General features: G+C 40.0%; 1 protein-coding gene and 1 long non-coding RNA gene across 9 annotated transcripts in view; both read left to right on the top strand.

Moving 5' to 3' along the window:
* MID2 (midline 2) overlaps window positions 1-10,213 on the top strand; it is a 122,079-nt gene extending 111,866 nt beyond the window's left edge. For 6 of the 8 annotated variants that reach the window (XM_059679632.1, XM_059679631.1, XM_059679629.1 and 3 more), the window contains 3 exons: window positions 2,169-2,330; window positions 4,431-4,638; window positions 5,008-10,213. In XM_059679632.1, the coding sequence (XP_059535615.1) occupies window positions 2,169-2,330; window positions 4,431-4,638; window positions 5,008-5,410 (773 nt within the window). In that variant the 3' untranslated portion in view covers window positions 5,411-10,213. Of the gene's footprint in view, window positions 1-1,104; window positions 1,165-2,168; window positions 2,331-4,430; window positions 4,639-5,007 lie in introns of all 8 variants that reach the window. The other 2 variants (XM_059679627.1, XM_059679630.1) reach the window with 2 other exon arrangements.
* Window positions 10,214-16,280: 6,067 nt separating this feature from the next.
* The window catches only part of LOC132223914 (uncharacterized), a 31,924-nt gene continuing 26,547 nt past the window's right edge, over window positions 16,281-21,657 (top strand). Inside the window, exon 1 of the long non-coding RNA XR_009450554.1 lies at window positions 16,281-16,349. This is a non-coding gene — a long non-coding RNA (uncharacterized LOC132223914). The remainder of the gene's footprint in view (window positions 16,350-21,657) is intronic.

The raw sequence follows: 21,657 nt of genomic DNA, 5'->3' as shown, positions 1-21,657 counted from the left end.
TAGCAGTATGTTATGCATCAATAGCAGCAACAGATTTTCCAGGTTCTCTAGTCATCTGAACAAAATTTTAGAGACATCCAGCACACTCCAATAAAAAAAAAAAGGTAAAAGACAAATCTCCATAAAACAGCAAAGTTCTATTACTGTTGTGGTACCTGGCACCATTTTTTTAAGCTTCTCCATCATCATCTGGAAAGAACACATTCTAGGATAACGTCATTAAAAACAGCTCTGATAAAGCACGGTCACTACCATATACTTTTAATCCTGTTCACCCATCCCCATCCCTTGTAAATAACCAACTTCATTATTTTCTGTTTTTTTTCTTCCTGTTGTTATTGTTGTTTTATAACTCCACACAAATGTATGTATGTTTTTTTTGTTTTGTTTTGTTGTGGGGTTTTTTTGCTTTTTATTTTATTTTATTTATTTTATTGCTTAAATTATTACAAAGGGTATTACATATGTGTCCTTCCCCCCCTCCCCCGTGTATGTGTGTTTTCTTATTTGCCTTTCTTTCTTGCAAAAAGGTAGCATACTAATATTATGCATGCTTTTACACAACTTGCTTAATTCAATTAACAATATACCTTGGAAATCACTCAATATCAGTTCATAGAGATCTCCCTCATACATTTTTACAATTGCATAATACTTCATTATGAAACCTGTTTTGTTTTCTGTTTTGCATTGTTAGAAGTATGTCTGGAAGATCATATATTTCCCTCTTTGTATTAAAATTTCATGTGCAGTTTATGATTCATACTATGCATTGGTGTGTAGACAGCCAAACACTCAAGCATTATCCCTGGCTCTTGTCCCTTTATTATCTTTTCCTAAGAATCACTGATCATTTCCACTAATTATTCTTCTTTCTATAGCATATCTTTTTGCCCTCCATTGTGCTTCTTTTTCTAGTTTTAATTTATACTTTTTCTCCCCCCCCCCCAAATTAATTATAAAACCCTGCTGAACAAATTGCTTTTTAAAAATGTATTGTTTTTTTTTCTTTTCAATCTCACTTAAACCCTTTACTACAGCTGTATAGAAGTGACTAAATTCATCACTCATTTTCCTCACCATTTCCTTTCCACCCTTTGGTAGAATTGTGTTTAAAAAGCAGTAAAGTGACTGAAAAGAAGATAACAGAAGAGAGAAATATAGGTAATCCATAGACTAGAATGTTGATACCTCTTGTATTAAAAGTTAGCCGAATACGTTTTTAGTTCTGTACGTTTTCCTGTGTTTAAGTCCATGTTTATGCTCTAAATAGTTTCAAAAGCAGAAACATAGATCTCTGAACCTTTTCCTGACTTGGGAGGAAAGAATGTTCAAGATAATAGTGTGTTTCTGAGTCACCCAACCCCAAAAGAATATTGGGATCAGAACCAGGAAGGGATAAAACTGTAGTGTCAAGTGAGGAGATAATATTTTGCTTTGGTTATCATGTCACCTCCTTGGCTTCCCTATGATACCTAGAGCCCAACTAGTCTTGGAAATAAGAATGAGGATGGGATGGGAGAGTTGAGTCATAAGCCCTAAGAGAGTTGCTACCTTGCAATGACAACAAGACATAGTTGTTCACCCTGTGACTTGTGGTGCAATGGAGAGAACACCGAACTAGTGTTAAGGAGACTAGGTTTCTTCTACTCTCAGCATCATCCCCATCTATCTGTGGCCTTGGGCAAATCACTTTTCTTCTCTCCATCTGAGTGTCCCATTTGTGAAATGAGGGAAATATGGTGTCTAGGTGTCCTTTTGGTTTTTAGATTCAATGTTCCTGTGCTCTGCACAGGACTGTTCCATCCATACAAGGCCAGACTCAGCTCTCAGAGGATTGGACCTTTGGGGTGAAGATCTAGAGACTCCATAAAAGAGATGATTCTGTGATTTTGTAGAATAGTTTTTCCTATATTATTTTGAAGAAAATTAAAGTAACCTCACTTTCCCTAGTGGTTACATTTAATTACCAGAAGCAAGGAACTAGGCATGAGCCTAGCTCCATGGCAGGAAAAAAGCAGAGGAGGTTCATTTCACTATGTATTCCAGGACTCACACACACACAAAAAATTCAATTTTGGGGGGGCTTATGATGAATTTTCAGTGTGCTTTTTCATTCTATTTCTATTACCTGCTGGTTAATGTCCTTGTCTTTCCCCATGTTACAGGCCTGTATAATTCGGTGGATAGCTGGATGATTGTTCCCAACATTAAGCAGAACCATTACACAGTGCATGGACTCCAGAGTGGGACACGCTACATCTTCATTGTTAAAGCTATAAATCAAGCAGGCAGCCGTAACAGTGAACCTACCCGACTAAAAACAAACAGTATGTTATGGTGATTCTGAAAGGAGACATCAGTTTTCCCCTCTGTGCCAGGGAGTACACTTAGCCTGAGGAGACATCAGAGGCCCTGGGTAGAGGAGCTTTACTGTTATAGTTTGTGCTTTGATCGAGGGGTTTGTTCAAGGCTCTGGAAGATATGTGGATACAGATATACATAAACTAGCTGGTGGCTTTGGAGGATGTTAGTGAAGTGGTTTTCTCTGCACTCCATCCTCATGTTTGGGGGACAGTTGAGTAAAAGACTACTACAGTCACCACTTAATAATAGAGAAATATTCTGAGAAATGAATCATTAGACAATTTTGTAGTTGTGCAAATGTCATTGAATGTATTTACACAAACCTAGGTGATATAGCCTACTCCACACCTAGGCTATATGGCATACCACTATCCTATATGTGGTCCGTCATTGAATGAAATATCATTTTGTGGAGCATGACTGTGTTTGTGATAATCTGCTAAAATCCTACTGCAGAGAAGCCATACCTGTTAGGAATGCTTTTGACTGCAAGTGACAGAAAATTGAACTAATTTAGCTTAACAAATAGTTACTTGTTAGTAGCTCAAACAAAGTATTGTTTTTCTTTCTCTAACATAGCAAGAGGTTTGGCCCGGCTGGAGTGGCTCAGTGGTTGAGCATTGATCTATGAACCAGGAAGTCACAGTTTGATTCCCGATCAGGGCACATGCCTGGGTTGCAGGCTCATCCCCAGTAGGGGGCATGCAAGAGGCAGCCAACCAATGATTCTCATCATTGATGTTTCTATATCTCTCTCTTCTTCTCCCTTCCTCTCTGAAATCAATAAAAATAAATTTTTAAAATACCATAGCAAGAGGTTTGAAGGTATGCAGTTCAGGGTGTTGCATCAGTTCTGTGATGTCGTAAAAGACTCAGGCCCCTTCTCCTTTTCTGTATTGGCTTTTTGCCGCATGGTCACAACAGAGCTACTGCAATCAGTAGATGTCATATTTTCTTTCAAGAAAGGAAGAAAGATAAAGGGCTGGTATACATGATGGCTATTCCTTTTATCACAAAAACTGCACTTTCCCAGAAGGTTCTCACACCCTGTCTGACTTCGGCTTCCAACTATTTCCATCTTATTAGCCGCCCCTAGCAGCAAGGGAGACTTAGGTGCTGGAGTATTTAGCTTTTCTGGCCTCTATAGTGAAAGTGGGTAAGAAAGAAAAAGTAGGAAATGAGTGTTGTGTTCACCAACAGTGTCTGCCACAGACAAATTTTGTCTGATATGGCTCTTGCCATTCACAGCAATTGGTGGTGCTAGTACCTGGATTTGTCATATGAAGATAAGGAATTATCTGTTGTGAATGATCTTACACAACAAATATTTTATCTGACCATTGATGATGCAATAGTCACTCTAATGAAGTTACCTAATTACGTTATTTATATCCCAGTTGGAAGAGGGCAAAAAAAAATTGTCCTGTTGCTGATTTATTTTCAGTTTTGATCTGCTAATAAGCAAAAATGATCTCATCAATTCCCTCACTTTGTCTCACCTCAAACACTAAAATCCAGTCAAATACCAAATCACATACTGAAATAAAAGTAAAATAATAAACGTATTTGAGACCCTAAGAGTCCCCTTTTAATTTGATAATATATGAAGGGGGCAGCATATTATTGTTTTAAACCCTCACCCAAGGATATGTTTCTTTACTGATTTAGAGAGAGGAAGGGGAGAGAGAGAGAGAGAGAGAGAGAGAGAGAGAGAGAGAGAGAGAGAGAGAGAACGAACATCTATCTATTGCCTCCTACACGCACCCTGACCAGGAATCAAACCCACAACTCGGGTGTATGCCCTGACCAGTAATCAAACCCGCTACCTTTCTGTGTATGGGATGACACTCCAACCAACTGAGCTACACCGGCCAGGGCAGCACATTCTTATTTTATTGAATATGGTGACTTTTGGCCTGCTTCCTTCATATAACAAAAAACAGCCAACTTGCACTGATCCAAGAATGACCATCATATCAAGGCTCCTCTGGTAGTGATGGTCCTGGAAGACAAAGAATTCTTAAATATTTCCTCATGCGTTTTCTTATTTCTACTTTTTTCAGGCCAACCCTTTAAACTGGATCCCAAAATGACTCACAAGAAGTTGAAGATCTCCAATGATGGATTGCAGATGGAGAAGGATGAAAGCTCTCTGAAGAAAAGCCATACTCCAGAGAGGTTTAGTGGCACAGGGTGTTATGGCGCAGCAGGAAATATATTCATTGACAGTGGCTGCCACTATTGGGAAGTAGTCATGGCTTCCTCAACATGGTGAGTGGATCTCACTATTCTTTTCTCTTCTCTCCCCTGTCATTAGGTTCCTGGAGATCCAGTTCTATAACATAGACATAATACCAGTAAGTCAAGGTTAAAAAACATGTGATGAAAACCACTCCTAGAAAAATGTGCCAGCTTTTAAAAATAAATCATGGAAAATATACTGAGCTAGGAGTTGGAAACTACTACAGCACTTTAATTGCTAACTTATTAAAGTTCTAGTGGTATCAACATTATGGATCTAAATATAAACTATTTAAGGAAGAGACATGTATTCTATTTCTTATATATTCTGTATGGTATCTAGCATAACACAGATCATTACTAAATATTTATTTCTCTCTCCTTTCCACTGTTTCACAGGTATGCAATTGGCATTGCCTACAAATCAGCTCCCAAGAATGAATGGATTGGCAAGAATGCCTCCTCATGGGTTTTCTCTCGATGCAATAGTAACTTCGTTGTGAGACATAACAACAAGGAAATGCTGGTGGATGTGCCCCCACAGTTGAAGCGCCTGGGTGTCCTTCTGGATTATGACAACAATATGCTGTCTTTCTATGATCCAGCTAACTCTCTGCATCTTCATACTTTTGATGTGACCTTTATTCTTCCAGTTTGTCCAACATTCACAATCTGGAACAAATCCCTAATGATCCTGTCTGGCTTGCCTGCCCCAGATTTTATTGATTACCCTGAGCGTCAGGAATGCAACTGCAGGCCTCAAGAATCCCCTTATGTTTCTGGGATGAAAGCTTGCCATTAAATTTCAAGAAAGCATATAATTCTCTGGCTCTCCACTTCAGCAGTTCTTCCCCTCCTAAACTTCAGTTAGTGTCCAATATACAAGATACCAAATAAAGTTCATTTGAAGCATCCAAAATAACTAGATATTATAGCTTTAATTTTTGTGCATTAAAGCTCATATTTGAAGTAATGTTTTGAGTTTCTTAGAACAAATTATCTGAGTAGTCTGGGTTCAAGCCATTGGAGAACAAATTTAGAAAATACCTCTCTTGTCATTAGAGAATTAAAACTTCCCAGTGATTTATAAGTACAAATGATATTGAAAGGAATTAGGGTAATTCTAGGTAAATAGTGTAGAATGATGCTCTGAACAAGGGACTAGCCAGCTGGAAATAGGGGTGTCAGCTTTTCTAGTGTTGGCCAATTTGGCCCAGTAGAATTTGAAAGTGTTAAATGGTTACATATTATATATAGCTTACAATAAAAATCTATAATCAAGGATTTATTATGAAGAAAACATATATGTATATATAATTATAAAATGAATAAATATGTATCATTTATTCATTTTCTAGATTTTATATACATAATCAACTTAATTTGTTCATTTGGGTCAAAAATATACTGGAAGGGGAAATAAATTATACAATTCATTTCTGTCCCCTATAGGGAACAACAAAATCAGTCAACATTAATCCCTTCCCTCCATTCATCCCTTTTTTCTTCCTTACTGTCACACGCACATTCACATGCAATAATGACATAGATGGTAGGAAGAGCTCTAGGTTGGATTAGGAGACATTGAGGGACAATACTACATACATACTATTGCTAGATAGAAAATTGATCCAGGTAGAAGTGTCACATGTAGCACAGTTTCATTGGTGCTACCTAATAGAGGAGGTTTGTCTGAACTGTTAAAAATTCTATCACAGAAACAAGTTTTCTTTTATTCCCAAGTACATACAGTCACTAAAATTATGCAAAAAAATAATGGAGGTTCTTTAAGAACCTGCTTTGTTTACTTAATCAGAATGGAGTGTTAGGGATACAACTATTTGCATATAAATGTACTTGAATTTTCTTAAGAATGCCTGAGGGGAGTGTGAATGCTTGAGAACAGTTTGTTTTCTTAAACAGGCTAAATAATCATTCCTTTTTGCAATCTTGTTTACACTCTTTATCTGCTTAGCTAACCCTTCATTGCAAATGCACTTATAAACTTCATCCCAGGCCTTATTACTACCATGGTCAATTTCACTGCTGGAATGGGGATGTCAGAACCAGAGCTGTCTCTTTTCCAGGAGCTGAGTCTGCTTCAAGGAGTCTACTTTTCGGGAGTTGTAAAAACATTACTGTTGTACCAAACTGTAGCTGTAACAAGCTCCCACATTGGAGCCTTGAGTGTCCCAAATTCTCGCCTCTTTCTTTCCACCACTTTGGTGGATATTCATTTATTAATTCAGTCAATGAACTACTTACTAGATGCCAGGTACCACACTGCCACTGAAATACTGATAAAACCTAGTCCCTGCTGTCAAATGGCTTACTGTAGCTATATACATCCCCTAAAGGACACTTTTGTATTGTTTGTTCAACTAACGTGGAAAGCAAGATGGAGGCAGATGCAAATGGCTGGCTCAGACTTACATATCTAGTGGCAAAGTGAGCTTTTTGGTTTAAAAAACCATATGTACTTACTGCTAATCAGGAAATGAACAACCTCAGTAAGATTCTGGGAAATAGCTTGCTCTAATGGGGAGCTCATAGCCTTTGTACTAAAATAACCTAGTTTCTCTGCAATTAATTAGCAGTATGGCCAAGAGCAACAATTTCACTTCTCTGAGACTCTGTTTCCTCTTTTGTAAAATACCTACCTAACAAGGCTTTTGCAAAGATTTAAAAAGATAGCACATGTTGCCCTGGCCAAGTGGCCCAGAGTGTCGTCCTTACATCAAAAGGTTGCAGGTTCGATTCCCAGTCAGACCACATAACCTATGTTTCAGGTTCAATCCCCAGCCAGGGCATGTACTGGAGGCAACCTATCAATGTTTCTCTCTCACATCAACATTTCTCTCTCTTCCTCTCTTTATTCTTTCCTCTCTAAAATCAATAAACATATCCTCAGGTGACAATTTTAAAAAAGCACACGTAAACTGCTTAGCACAACCCATGGCATTAAGTATAATGATTATTAAGCTTCTCCCCACTGCCTCGCCCAGCCCCTGCCCCAGTAGAGTGTAGTGGTGCTTAAAAATGTATGCCTTTCATTTCTAAGTTACTCTGGTCTCTCCTTTATGGCCTATCCCCCAATTCTTAAACAAAGCAAGTGATTTCTTACCTTAATAAAAACTTTCACTGCCCTTTCTTCCATAACATTCAGTAGAAGGTCCCAATTACTGAGGGTTTGGCTTTTTAAGTCTCTGTGTGTTTTCCTAGCTTCATCTTTTGTCACTTTCCCCCTCACACTGGTTACCCTAGCCAACCTTAACTATTTACACAAGTTGTTCTTTGAGCCTGGAACAGAGACATTGTAACAATTTTGATGCCCACAGGAAGTAAACGGTAGGAATTGTTCTTAAGGGAATAGAATGAAACTGCTAAAAGTGAAAAACACTCCACCTCCACCTCAGTCCAATTTCCTGTACCTTGTCTTGGGTCTCCCACGCCATTCATTTTTTGTGCCCTTTGGATTTTAGTGTCCTGAGACAAAGCTTAAACTTCCCCATCTTACTTTTGATCCTAGCCTGGGCTACCTTTCACACCTCCTAATCAGATTAACTCTCGGCCTCTAGACAGGGTTATGTTCTCTTCAGAGCTCCCATGGCACTCTGAGCATCCTTATGGCCTCGGTGATAATCATATTAGATAGCAATGCTTTTCAGAGTGTGGGCCTTATATCATTTGTTAGAATCACTTTTGGTGTTTGATAAAATAATTGATTCATAGATCCCAGCCCTGATCTACTTAATTAGAATATCTAGACACATGGGTGGAATTTTACATTTTTAACAAGCTTTCCAGGTAATTCTGATGCACACACAAATTTAATGTATAACAATCAAATTCTGTATTAGACTATGAATACCTTGAGGGCAGGGTCTATGTCTTTTGTTTTTGTTGTATTTTTCACACCTGAGATAGTGTGTGGAACAGAGTAGTTGCCTAATGTTTATTGAACAAACGAACAAATGAATGAATGAATGAATGAATGATCAACGTTGTACTCTGATATCCATATTAGTGTTTGTTGTTTCCTGGGCAGAAAAGCTTGGGCTTTTCCATTTTGGCTATACTGATAATATTTTGCAGATGTCCCACGACTTATATGCATAAATGAGTACGAGTATTGTCCTCCTCAAAAGCTCTTTGGAAGTTGGCTTGGAGAATTGTCTGGAGCATGTGGCACCATTCTATTCAATCACTTTTCAATATTTTTCAAATTCGTTCTTTGAAAGTAGATTTAAATTTTGGTTACAACCAAAAATCAAAGCTAAGCCTACTGAATAAAGTAGGAAATGAAATTGGGCTTGGGATAAACAATTAAATTGCTGAGCCAAATAATGAAACGATAATTGCTTTCCAAGAGACAACATGGTGACAAAGTACTCAGTGGGGGTGTGATGAGTCCCAGATACTTCAGTAAACTTAAGACTTTCATAGGATACTGGTAATGCCAGGGACCTTAAAAGACATCATTGACCACCTTTAGCTGAACCCAGTTGAACAAAGGAAATAGGACCTGTTTAACATCAAGGAAGGTAACTCCATAAATTTTCGTTGCTCTTGTTCTACTCAGTTTATTCCCCCACAATCCTTTCTGCTAGCAAATTGTTCTATCTGTCTGCAATTTATGCTTATTTCCACTTTTGTACTGTCTTACTGAAGAAAGCACAAAAATAAAATATAAAGTTAAACCTGTTTCGAGTATATGAAAGAAATTTTAATGCCACATTGGAGTTCTGGCTACTTGTAAGTAAGAGTAACTGCATCTGTTTTTATCATGTATTTCCATTGTGTAACTTTGAATGCAGTGACATTCAGATTGCAGCAAAATCATTTACATATTCTTTCGAGCTGAAATACACTAGGTGAATTTTCTAAGCTTCCATGGTTTACATATTTATACATGGACTACCTGGATGGAATAATCCATGGATGGACTTTTTGATAAGCTCCAATATTTGACATTCTTTCCTCGACAGAATGGAGAATGTGATGCTGACAGACAAGAACCACTCCCACAAGTGTTTCAATTCCTAAAGCCAATTGCAGCTTTGGATCCATTGGGCTGTATTTGGCTGTGTATTATAGGTTGACTGTCATCAGGTCAGGTAAAACTGCTTTTTATGGTCTAATCTGCCATTCATACATATGCTGTGTTGTTGGCTAAAATATTTATTAGACTATTGTTGGAATATTTTTAATGTTTTTTTATTGATTTTAGAGAGAGAGGAAGGGAAAGGGAGAGAGAGATGGAAACATCGATGTATCAACATTGATAAGCTGCCTCCTGAACATCCCCAGCTGGGAATTGAGCTCACAGCCCCGGCATGTGCCTTGAGAGGGAATGGAACTAGCAAGCTCTTGGTGCATGGATCAACGCTCAACCATGGAGCCACACCAGCCGGACATATTGTTAGAATATTTTTAATCAAATATTTTACCCATGGCTTGTTTGTACTGGGAGCTCTGGACCAATAGCTTCTCTCCTAGTATAGAAATCTGAGCATCTGTAGATTACACAGCCTCATCCCTTAAAACATCCCAGCCCATCCAAAATACTATATTATGAATTAAATAAATATATATGTATTAATGAGTTCTTGATTGTCTCTTACTGGAATTTAAATTGGGGGGAGATTAAAAGAAAGACAGCTATGAGTTACTGGAATTGTCTAAATGATTTGGGGGAAATAGCTGGAGATTTGGGCAGAGAGGATATATGGCATATGGAAATGGAGATCCAATCATGAAGACTAGTTTCAGAAGCAGTAAACAGTAAAAAAAGACTAAGGAAATTAAGGTATAAGGCCCCAGAAAACATGGCTCAGTTCAGGGGTTGGGGCAGAAGTTCGGAATTAAGGAAGACCAAAGAAAATCTCAGTGCTAGAACGTATTGATTAAGGTTGGGCTAGGGCCAGAAGTGAGCTGACTTGCTGTTCAATTGCTGTCCTGTAGGAGGCGCCTGGGAGGGTTACACTATGCCTCAAATTGGGTTTAGGCATATGTGAATCAGAGTTGTGGTTGCACTGAGACTAAAGGGGGGCATGAAGCCTGAAGTGAAGCAGGCCAGTCAAGGGTGGCAGCTGGAGAAGTAACTTGAAACAGGTTGTCAGATCAAGAGCCCCTAGGAACTATAGCTGAAAAGAAGGAAGATTAAAATACAAAAGAGTTTAGAATTTGGAATATTGGGGTTAATGGTCTAACTGGAGAGCAACATGGGCTCTCCAAATATGGGGCTATTACCCACAGCTAAGATTTTATATAATTTGGGGGGTATAATGTTTGGAAAGGCTGACTCCATTTAATGTGCCAGGCCAGACTACATTAGGTCCTTTGTGTTCCCCCACATAGGAATAGGGTTGGTCCTAAAGTCTCAGAGAAGCTGAATCTGTAGGTGGGAGAGAGGTGGTCTGTTATAAAGGAGTAACAGAGACCAAGTAGGTTGTTACATGGATATTGAAAATGTGTGTAGCATAATAGCTAATGAGGAAGCTCCTCCTCCACTGAATTCCCAGGGGTGAAGGATCAAGGTGGTTTTTCTATAACTGTTGGGCACAGTATACAAATTGAAGTTGTGGCTGGTCTAGCCTGGTCATTCAAACGGCATTCACTGATCACTCTTTATGTTCCCAGTACTCCTCTCATTTCTGTGGAGTCATATTAAGATGAAAGTATTCCTAATATTTATAGTCTAGTGAGGTACCTAATTTTATAATTCTTCCCAAGTAGTTTTTGTTCTATGAACTTGAGTTATTAGTGGAAGCTGAAAATGGAAGCCTTTACTGTAAATGCAGAGATGAGAATAGGAAGCTCTTACCAGATTACACATTGGGGATTCTTAGTAAATGCTGGTTGAATAAAATTAGAACCTGATAATGGGAACAACAAATGGGCCACCTTTTACACTGTGAGGTTTGTCTTAGGTGAACTCCACTCCACCACTTCTATGATCCCCCTCAGACACATATTCCTGGTCCAGCATTCTCACAACTGCTACTTGGTAAGAGGCTATTGTTCTTTAAGGCCAGTCAGCTCCAAAGGAAACAACTAGAAGAATTAATAAATTAGCTATTAATAATGTGCAGCCAGAGTGTAAGTCCTGGACAATAGAATTTGGGCTGACTTTCTCTTTGATGAACAGTGACAGGAAAAAGCCATTATGATCTACATATCTTTTTTTAAGATACAATTTTAAATTTTTCAATTGACATTCAAAATGTATTTATATTCTTTTCAAGTGTACAGCATAGTGGTTAGACAATTGTCTACATATACTTTTGTCCAGCTTAATGCTCTCAGTGATGGGGGAGAGTGCTTTAATTACCAGAAATGTGAAATTCTCAGCAAACAGCTGTTAAGCACACAAGGCAAAGCAAGAATCCAAGGTCTGATTGACTCATCAGTAAAGATATAATAAATCACTTTTAGATTCAAACAGTTTATTATTTACACAGTGAAAGAAAAAGTAGTCAATGGTTCCTGCTCCTAGTAGTCTTTGTCCAAACACCAAAAAGGAGGACACTTAAACAAAAGGGGCCAGAGGACTGCAATGGTAGTTGTGGGATAGGCTGTTGCTAAGAAGCCAATTCTGTACTGAACTAAATGGCTTCATATTCTGTAGCTCTATTTTGAGGGATGAATTAGAAAGAATTTTAGCTTATCAGATCCCAGCAGGTAGGAAGCTTTGAAAAATCATTTCTTGACAGTCTCCCAGGGCAGAGGGGGTTAGGAGGGGAGTGAGAGATGGCCTTGAAGCATCTTCTAACCAGACTCCAAACCTCTTGTGCTCTGGGAGGATCACAGGTATTCTGCCAAGACTCAGATTGGCTGTAATCAAATCTTTGCCTGTGGAGTTTATGTGGATAGAGCAAGGCTACCAGGGTACATGGGGGAAGCCATTCTACATTCGTTAACTGAAGGCCCAGCTACCTTCCCTGGGAATTAGTAAAAGGGGGTGAAGTAAGGTTTATTGAGGAACTTCCCTTCTCCATACCCTCTGCTGACCTTCTTATTCCTCTCCCTTCATTTTTCTAAGTTTCTTTGGGGTTGGGATAGGGTGGTGCAGGGGTTAAAGGAGTAAGGGAACACACAACGAATTCAGGGTATGCAAGATCCAGTACAAAGGTCAGAGAATCCCAAAGCTCTCTAGTCCTTTGCTAGTTTGATTCTTAGTTTTTTAGCTATGAATTGCAATGCATGAATAATTTCTAAAGTCCCTTCTAGCTCTAACAGTATGATTTTCCATAAATGCAAGTTTATTGAATATAGTGGTAGGAGCCTAATCTGCATACCTACCCCCCAAATATTGGGACATCAGGGCAGATCATCAAAAACCCTATGATTAGAACAGAGAGGTGGATAACATTATTGTTAATCTAGGACCTCCATCCTAATCCCTTTGAGGGTGACTATGCTCCTCCATACACACTTCAATTTACTTGGAACACATATTTGCCACCATTATTTTTGAGTTTTCCACTTCAGCCCTCTCCCCCATCCTGCTTTACTCACTAACTGCAAAAGATGCAAATACTGCTCTAGCTAGACATGTCTCAGTTTCAAATTTCAGGTCAGTTGTCTGACAGTCTTCAATGTGTCCATTTAGGAAATTACCAAAGACATTCCATTTTCCAAGGGTAGAACAAGTCACTTTATATAGCAAACAACAGGGGTCTTTTGTGCCACCTTTCCCGATCATAGTCTTTCTTCCTCAAACCTCCACAAATATACCTCCTACATGGCAGAGGAGAGAGTCTTGGCATAGCCACTAGTCAGTTATTCAATCATTTATCTATCCAAGTAATTTATTGATAACCTCTTTGTGCCAGGTGCTGGAGTTCAGTGATGAATGAAACACATACTCTCTGCCCTCATGAGACTCATAACCTAGAGGGGGAACAGATCATCAACAAATGAATACTTTTGTAATAATAGGAGCTATCAACGATAGTTTACACTCTCCCTGACACTATTCTAAGCATCTGAGATGTAGTAACTAATTTAATCCTCTAAGCAACCCTTTGAGGTAAAAATTATTGGCCCCATGAAGAATTAATTCCAAGCCCTGGCCCAGACCAGCAGATTCTGTGGTACCTGGTGAGCTGCTAGCCAAAGGTCTTGGCATGGCTGTCTTTGGTGTGGGGTAAACGAGTTTAAGGCCAGCACCGAGGAAATGACCCAGCCCAATGACACCTAGTTTCAGTGTTGACCAGGCAGGATTCCCAGGACTATACTAAACAACCTCGAAACTGTCCCCGCCAGGGTTTTCCGGCCCTCTTTTTTTCCTCGCCTTTCTCTCCCACCTCCCAATTCCCCCTCCCCTTTTCAGGCCGACCCCTCCTTTGGAGCCGCCTCCTTTGTGAGTCATTTCCAATTCCCCGCCCCAAAGAACTTGTATTTCCCTCTGAATCCCCCTCTGACCGGAAGCAGAGGAAAGGCAAACCGGCTTTGGGAACCTGGTGAGCTCTTTGTCCAACGAGCAAGAAGCCATTTGGAGGGAAAGGAAATCAGAGGAGTTCGTTCTGGCCAAGCGACTCGCTTCCCTGCCGTATATTCTGGCCAAGCGCCGTATAGTCTGTGATGTGAGGAGGGAATTGGCTACTAGGAGGGACTTATCGCTGCCCGCAAAGCTGGGGGGGCAGAGGAGGGCAAGGACCGCAGGGCCCAGAAGCCAGCCCTGGAGAAGGGAGAGGGGCGAGGGGGGAGGGAGAGGCTCCCTGGATGAGCGTGTGGAGGGTTGTATAGGTGAACATTTTGGGGATGTGCCTATGTGCGGAGGGACAGTGTGTGTGTGTGTGTGTGTGTGTGTGTGTGTCGATTTACAGGTGTGTAGGGGGAGGGGAGAAGGGAAAAGAATGCTAATGTCACCGGACCAGCCAGGAGGTAGGAGGTTGCCTGTAGTGTGTGGGTTCTTGATTTCCTGCAGGAAAGATTCCACAATACGAGTCCAGATGATTTTGAGAGTACTTTATTAAAGTTGGGAACAGTGAAATGAAATTTTCAGATAGAAGAAGCAACAGGAGAGAGCTTAGGCGGGCTGCTTGGCTTTCTAGAAAAGTTAGAGAAAAGGCTTGGAGACAGGTTCAGAGGGTTAGCCAAGGAGCAGCTGCTGCTGCTCCGCTGGTTACAGGTCCCTGGGGACCCTTAGAGTTTAGAAGAAAGTTCACGTGGGAGAAAGAAACAGCGTGGCCATGCTCCGGAAAGAGCCGCTGGCATCCTTTATCTTGAGGGCTTTTATTTATCTTTGGGGTGGGAGGGGAGGTCCTAGAGGAGGTCTCAGGGGAGGGTTTCTGCAGAATATTCATCAGTTTTCCAGGTGTGTTTTCAAATACTGTAATATGTTGGTGCACCCAAATGAGTGCATAGAGACGAGGGTCATTTTCTGGTCAGCTTTGTCTCTATCTTGGATTTGTTTGGTTCTAATTGGTTTTTGTTGTTATTTATTTCCCTGACTTTATCCATCCTTGGATTTGGCTGACACTAATTGCACTGATTGGGTCTCTGTTATCTCTCTCCCTGATCAGGGTGATTTAAGCTACCTATTTACTCTCTGGTTAGGGAGGAGAGGCTAAACCATTTGCTCTCAAGTGTCTGTGGAAGATTTTGCAATTTACTAGCTGAATGTAAATTGCTTGACTTGTTTGGCCCTATTTGGCTAACCATCTGTCTCAGTTTCCCTTTTCCCAATTGTCAAAAATTCTCCTAATATCTAAGTATCCTGCCTCACTGACTTTTTATTTTTGAGGTGGCAGGGAGGGTGGACATGACCTGTTTGAAATACTGAGGAAAACTATTGACCATCTCTTCAAAAAAGGAAAAAAGAAAGGGCAAATGGTTTGCTCATAAGCAGAGAGAGGTCCAGGGCCCACAATAGCCATCCGTGGACCCCAGATTACTGCTTAAAGAGGGGGAGAAAACCCAAATAGGCTACTTTGGTACTTCCCATATATTGTTTGAGTCTGTGAGAGGAGAAAAGGAACAGGTGACTGAGCTGTTGCTTACTCTTTCTGTGAGCATGTCCTGGGCTTGGTGTGGCTTCCAGGCTAGGTTGGATGCTCCTCAGGGACACGGTGCTCTCTGAGTGGGGGTATACAATGGGATCACTCCCAGTGTAAGACCTCATGGCCTTCCCCATAAAGTTGAGTGCTGGACATTGCAACAAGGTCCTTTCTGGTGTGCCAGCCTGGTGACTTCACCAGCCTCAGATCTGCCCATTGGCTTCTTGCCAAGGTTGGAGCATAGGGATTTGTAGTGTCCTGGTCTGATCCCTACCACTACCACCTACTGCCCCCCCCCACACACACAAGTGTCTCAACAGCCTGTGAGTAGTATGGGGAATATGATCTTCAGGTTGGAGTTTTGCTGGGTAAGTGACTCAAAGGAGACCAGCGGACTTGGGTTCTGATCCGATCTTTACCATTAACTAACTGTGTGACCAAAAGCAATTTCCCTGGTCTTCCTGTGCCTCCCTTTTGTCATTTATAAAATGGGATAGTAGCTCACAGGGTTGTTGTAAGTGTAAATATGATTATGATAAGTTCTTAGTACATGGAAGCAATGAATACATGGCAATATATACAGTATATATATGTCAAGAGAAGTTAAAGGAAAAATTTTATTCTGAACGAATGTATTAAACTGCTGATTTATTTCTGGTCTCTTCTAGGCATACCTAGCTGTGCTGTCCTCAGACAAAGCCCACTAAGTCCATCCTATAAAATCACACACCTGAAGTAAGTTTGAATTTTTTACTATGTTTGGGTAGATGAATATTAGTCCACCAACAACTCTCTTTTGGATTTCTTATCTCCAAACCTTCAAACTTGCCTGCTTCCATCCTGTTCATTCTGCATGTTGCAGTCAGAGTTATCTTTCTCTCTGAGCGACAAAATAACCTACTGGTTCAGAGCATAGACCTTGGTGTCAGATATATCTCATTCAAATCCCACCTCCACCCTGTTTTACCAATTTCTAGTTGTGTGACCTTGGACAAGTTACTTTGCCTTTTTAAGAATTCGTTTCCTTATCTGTAAAAGGGGATAATGGTGGTTTCTACCTCATATATGTGTGAGAAGTTTGAGAGATAATGTATATATGGTGGCCTGCAGTAACTGCTCAGTAAATGGTAGATTAAAAATGGTAAGAGCAGTAAGGCTGCTAACAAGAGACTGTTAAAATAATGTACTATAACATCTAGACTGGATAGGGAGTAAAGCAGTGAGAAGTCAAAGGAAGGGAGATTTTGATGAATGAAGAGTGAGTATTTGAGAGCCAAGAAGTAATAAGGATAGGAGGTTGTAGCCAGAGATTGGGATAGTGGAGTTCAGGGATTTTGAAGTGGAGCAGTTCCACGGTTATGGGGTCATCTAGATTAGAACACTAATGGCATGTGGTCAGAGGTTGTAGAAGTAGGGGAGATCACAGGACAGTGAGGCTAGAATGTTGTGTGAGTCATCTATAGTCATCTAGGCTACTTATATGATGGCAGGGGTTGGAATGGAGAGAAAATGGAACTAGTGCCAAAGCCACGGTCCACTCTGATTAACAGGGAGAAGTTACTTCTTTCACAAATATTTACTGAGCTCTTACTAGATATCAGGACATAGCAGGACAGACAACAGTCCTGCTCTCATGGAGCTTATAGTCTAGTAGGAGTGACAACAGATATGAATAATCCCATCTGTAAATAGAAAACAGCAAATTGTGGTAAGAACTATGAAGGAAAAATAAGGGTTCTGTAAGTGCTTATAACAGGAGGATCTGAACCTGTTTGGAATGTCAGGGAAGGCTTCCCTGAAGAAGTGATGAGAACTGAAAATTCAATTGGGATAGATGGAGATGGATGAGGGGTGGGTGGAGGAAGTGTTCTAGGTAGAGGAAATGAACAGCATGTGGAGAAACCTGAAGCTAGAACATGTATAAAGGACTTGAACTGAGAGGCATCTCCTATGACTAGAGCATATTAAGGAAGGGGGAGAGTATTGTGAGCTGAGGCTGAATAGCAGGCCCCCTTAATTATTTTGGACTTTATCCTAGGAAAAATGGAAGTACTCATTTAAAGGGTTTTTTCCTTCCCCCCCACCCCAGTTTTAGTGAGATATAATTGATATATAACATTGTATAAATTGAAGGCATACAGCATGATGATTTGATATCTGTATATATTGCAAATGATTAACACAATATTTTGTAAATAATACATAACTGCTAATTATAAAAATAATCAAAAAACACAGAAATATATCAATTGTAAAAGCCCAGTTTGTATTTGTGTGTGTTAGAATATATATGTATGTACACACACACACATATAGATACATATATTATTATATACATATACAACATAATTATTTTATTTTTTAAATATTTTTTGTTGATTTCAGAGAGGAATGGAGAGGGAAAGAGAGATAGAAACATCAATGATGAGAGAGAATCATTGATCAGCTGCCTCCTGCACGCCCCACTCTAAGGATTGAGCCAACAACACAGGCAATTGTTTTTTCACCTATAAGTTGGACATATAGTTTTTCCCTTTTAAATTGTTAATGCATTGACTTGCATTAATAAATTTTTTAAAAACTTTCTATTATGAAAACTTCCAAATATAAATCACAGTACAGAGTATAATAAACCTCCATGGAGCCATGACTCAGCATCAATAGCCATCAACATTTTGCCATACTTTTTCAGCTATCTTCTTCCCCTTTTTTGTGCTGGGGTATTTTAGGCTAAGCAAGAATGTCATATGATTTCATGCATAAAGATTTCAGTATGCATCACACAAAATTATACCAAAAAGGATAGCTCATGTAATCATAATGCCATTATCACACTAATGCCCAGCATGTACTCAGATTTTTTCCAGTTGTCTAAAAAATGTTACTAACATCAGGGTTTGTTCTAATCAGGATCTAACCAAGATCAACTCATTGTATGAAGTTATATCGCTTAAGTTACTTTAAGTTTTTAAAAAGATAAAACAGAACAATAACTCTTTCCTTTTATTTTCATGCCATTGGCTTGTTGAAGAAACCTGACATTTGTCCTGTAGACTTTCTCTCTCTCTTTTTTTTTTTCCTATTGCTTGGCCAACATTAAAGTTTTTCTTTTTGTTTTTGTTTTTTTTTTGTTGTTTGTTTGTTTTTAGACTCTCTCTTACATTCTAGATTTGGCTGATAACTTCTTTGAGGATCTGTTTTACCTGTCTCTATATTGCTGTGAAAGAGCAGAGCAGGACTAACTCCATTTTGCATTGCGTCCTCCATCTTGTGTAACTATGTCCCTGACATGACCCCTTTTCTGAAAAAAAAAAAAAAAAAAAAACACCACAGAATGTGTCAGTTACCCAACCCACCCTAGAATCAGCCAATAGGAACACACAGGAAATAACCAAAGGCCAAAAGTATGCTAACTGCATCCCGTCACTGTGTAACTGGACCCTAGCCCGCACCCAACCAATCAGAGTCAGCCAACTCAGTGGTCCGAGCATCACCCCATCACCCGACCCCAAGCCCTATAAAATTGCTATACTTCTGGAACTCAAGGCTCTTTTGCATCCTGCCTCTGCGTCGGTAGAGGCGGAAAGACCGAGTTTGAGCTTGAATAAAGGCTCTTTGCTTTTGCATCGGACTTGGCTCCCTGGTGGTCGTTGGGGATCTTGAAATCTGGGCATAACACCTGTAGACTGGAAGTTAGATCTAAATACGTGATTAGATTCAGGTTATTTATTATTATTTGGCAAGATAATTTCATAGTTGATAGTATTTACTTCCTTTTACATGATGTCTGCTTGTCTCATTTTTAGTGATACTAAAAATGGATTGAAATGGTGATAGTTTGATCCCTTCATATTAAAGTTCTCTATCATTTTTTCACCTAATGAGTTTACCACCCACTTAATAACTGTTATATGAATCAATTTTTCATTAGGGTTTCATAGTAATGATTTTCTGATTTTATCCTTCTTTCAGCATTTATTAGATAGCATACCTCTGTCCTTCATCTACTAGGGCTCTTTGGTATGCCTACAATACAGTTCCTATAGGAAAGAGGATAAATGCTTAACTCTTTTTCTTGTCTTGTAATTGCCACCTTTTCAAGTAAGTGTTACCGGGAACCCCCCTTCCCCCCCCCCCCCCCCCCCCCCGTGGGCTAGGGCTGCCTGTTGCTGTGTCTAATAATGAAGGCAGGGTTGAATCATATAAGGCATTTATTGAGAAGGCTAGCCAACCAAGAAGACAGGGTGCTTACAAACATTCAAATCCTGTCTTACAGCAAGGTACAGGGGACAGGATTATAAAGGGGAATGGACTAGGGTAAAGCTGAGAATGAAATACAGCTACGTGCAGCCCTGGAAGTCCCCAGATGTCAGCTATTATTCTTAGTCATCAGGCAATGAGATGATGTTTTGACTCCTGGTGAGTTGGTCTGACAATGCTTATCGGTTCTGCTTGCTGGATTCACAGCTGAGTCACCTCCTCAATCACTTCACACAGGCTTTGAAAAGGAAACTTAAGAAAAATGTAACCCCCTATTCACATAAGTATATCTGTTTTAAGATTTAAAATAATTTGATTATTTTTCAGATTAATTCAAGTACTCTATCTATACTAATAAAAGAGAAAAATGGTAATTGGCGTACGATGATACCCTTTTCATTGGCTAATCACGGCTATATGCAAATTAACTGACAACTATGATTGGCAGTTAACTGCCAACAAGATGGCGGTTAATTTGCATATGTAGGCACAATGCAGGGAGGCGAAAGGGAAAGCAGGAAGAAGCCCCCTGCCACTGACAGTGATCAGAAACCCAGGGGGGAGCTAAGAGCTGGGGGGCAGGGCAAAGGCGGCCCTGGGGCCGCCTTTGCCCTGCCCCCCAGCCATGATCGGAGAATCAGGTGCCTTTTCCGCCCTGGCCAGTGATAGCAGGAAGTAGGGGTGGAGCCAGCGATGGGAGCTGGGCACGGTCGAAGCTGGCAGTCCCAGGAGCTAGGGGTCCCTTGCCTGGGCCTAAAGTGAAGCCCACGATCGCGGGGCCACTGCAGCTGCGGGTCCCCGCTGCCCGGGCCGCACGCCTAGGCCAGAGGTGTCAGGCCTGGGCAAGGGGCCGATCCTGCGATTGGAGGGTGATGGGGGTCAACGCCTGAGGGCTCCCAGTATGTGAGAGGGGGCAGGCTGGGCTGAGGGACACTCCCCCCCCCACCCAGTGCACGAATTTCGTGCACCGGGCCCCTAGTCAGATTATAAGTCCCTCTATCATTCTCCTCTCTGATTAGGTAGATTAGTTGATATCTATCAACCTTATACTATACTAAATTTTATTTTTAAATTCATTATATTGTTGTAGTGCCACTAATTTCACCCCTGCTATGTGGCGATTACCCCCTTTTAAGTCTTTTGAATTGACATGCTCTAGAAAAGAGAGGCATACATTGAATACAGCAACAAGATATTAAACAAATTACAGTAATGAATAAAAAAAATGAGGAAGGCTTCCTTTATACCAGCCCAGCTGGGTAGCCATGAAGTAAGAGTAGTAAATTCCTTTGTAAAGAAGCCTTCCCTTTTTACAGACTGAAAAAGAACCAAACAAATTCTGTTTTAGTTTACTTTAGATTTTTTTTATGTAATTAGATTTATTATTCAGTATACCTATAATTTTCCTTTAAGATTTCCCTTTACAACCTTTCTATGACTGTCACAAACCTTCTTACAACTTTTACAAACATTCTTATAACTTTAACTCACTTTCTTTTTTTTTTTCAAAATGCATCTCTATGCCTCATGCCTTCTATTACCAACACTATAACTTTTTTCTATTCCCTTCTTAAGTATTTCTATTCTAATATCCTTTCTTCCTGTTATATCCCTTTCTTTATGTCCCTTATCACTTTTTTACTTCCTTAACTCTAATTCTTTTTTAACTTACACAGACCTCCTGCAGCTTACACAGACCCTCTGTAACTTGCCTAGTCCCTTTTAGTTTGTTTCTTCTTAACTCATTCAGAAATATAACTACTTTCTAACTAGTTAAAATTCT

Source organism: Myotis daubentonii, chromosome X (genome assembly GCF_963259705.1).
Source record: "Myotis daubentonii chromosome X, mMyoDau2.1, whole genome shotgun sequence".
In the NCBI taxonomy this organism is placed as follows: Eukaryota; Metazoa; Chordata; class Mammalia; order Chiroptera; family Vespertilionidae; genus Myotis; species Myotis daubentonii.
This window is presented reverse-complemented; position numbering and strand designations above follow the sequence as displayed.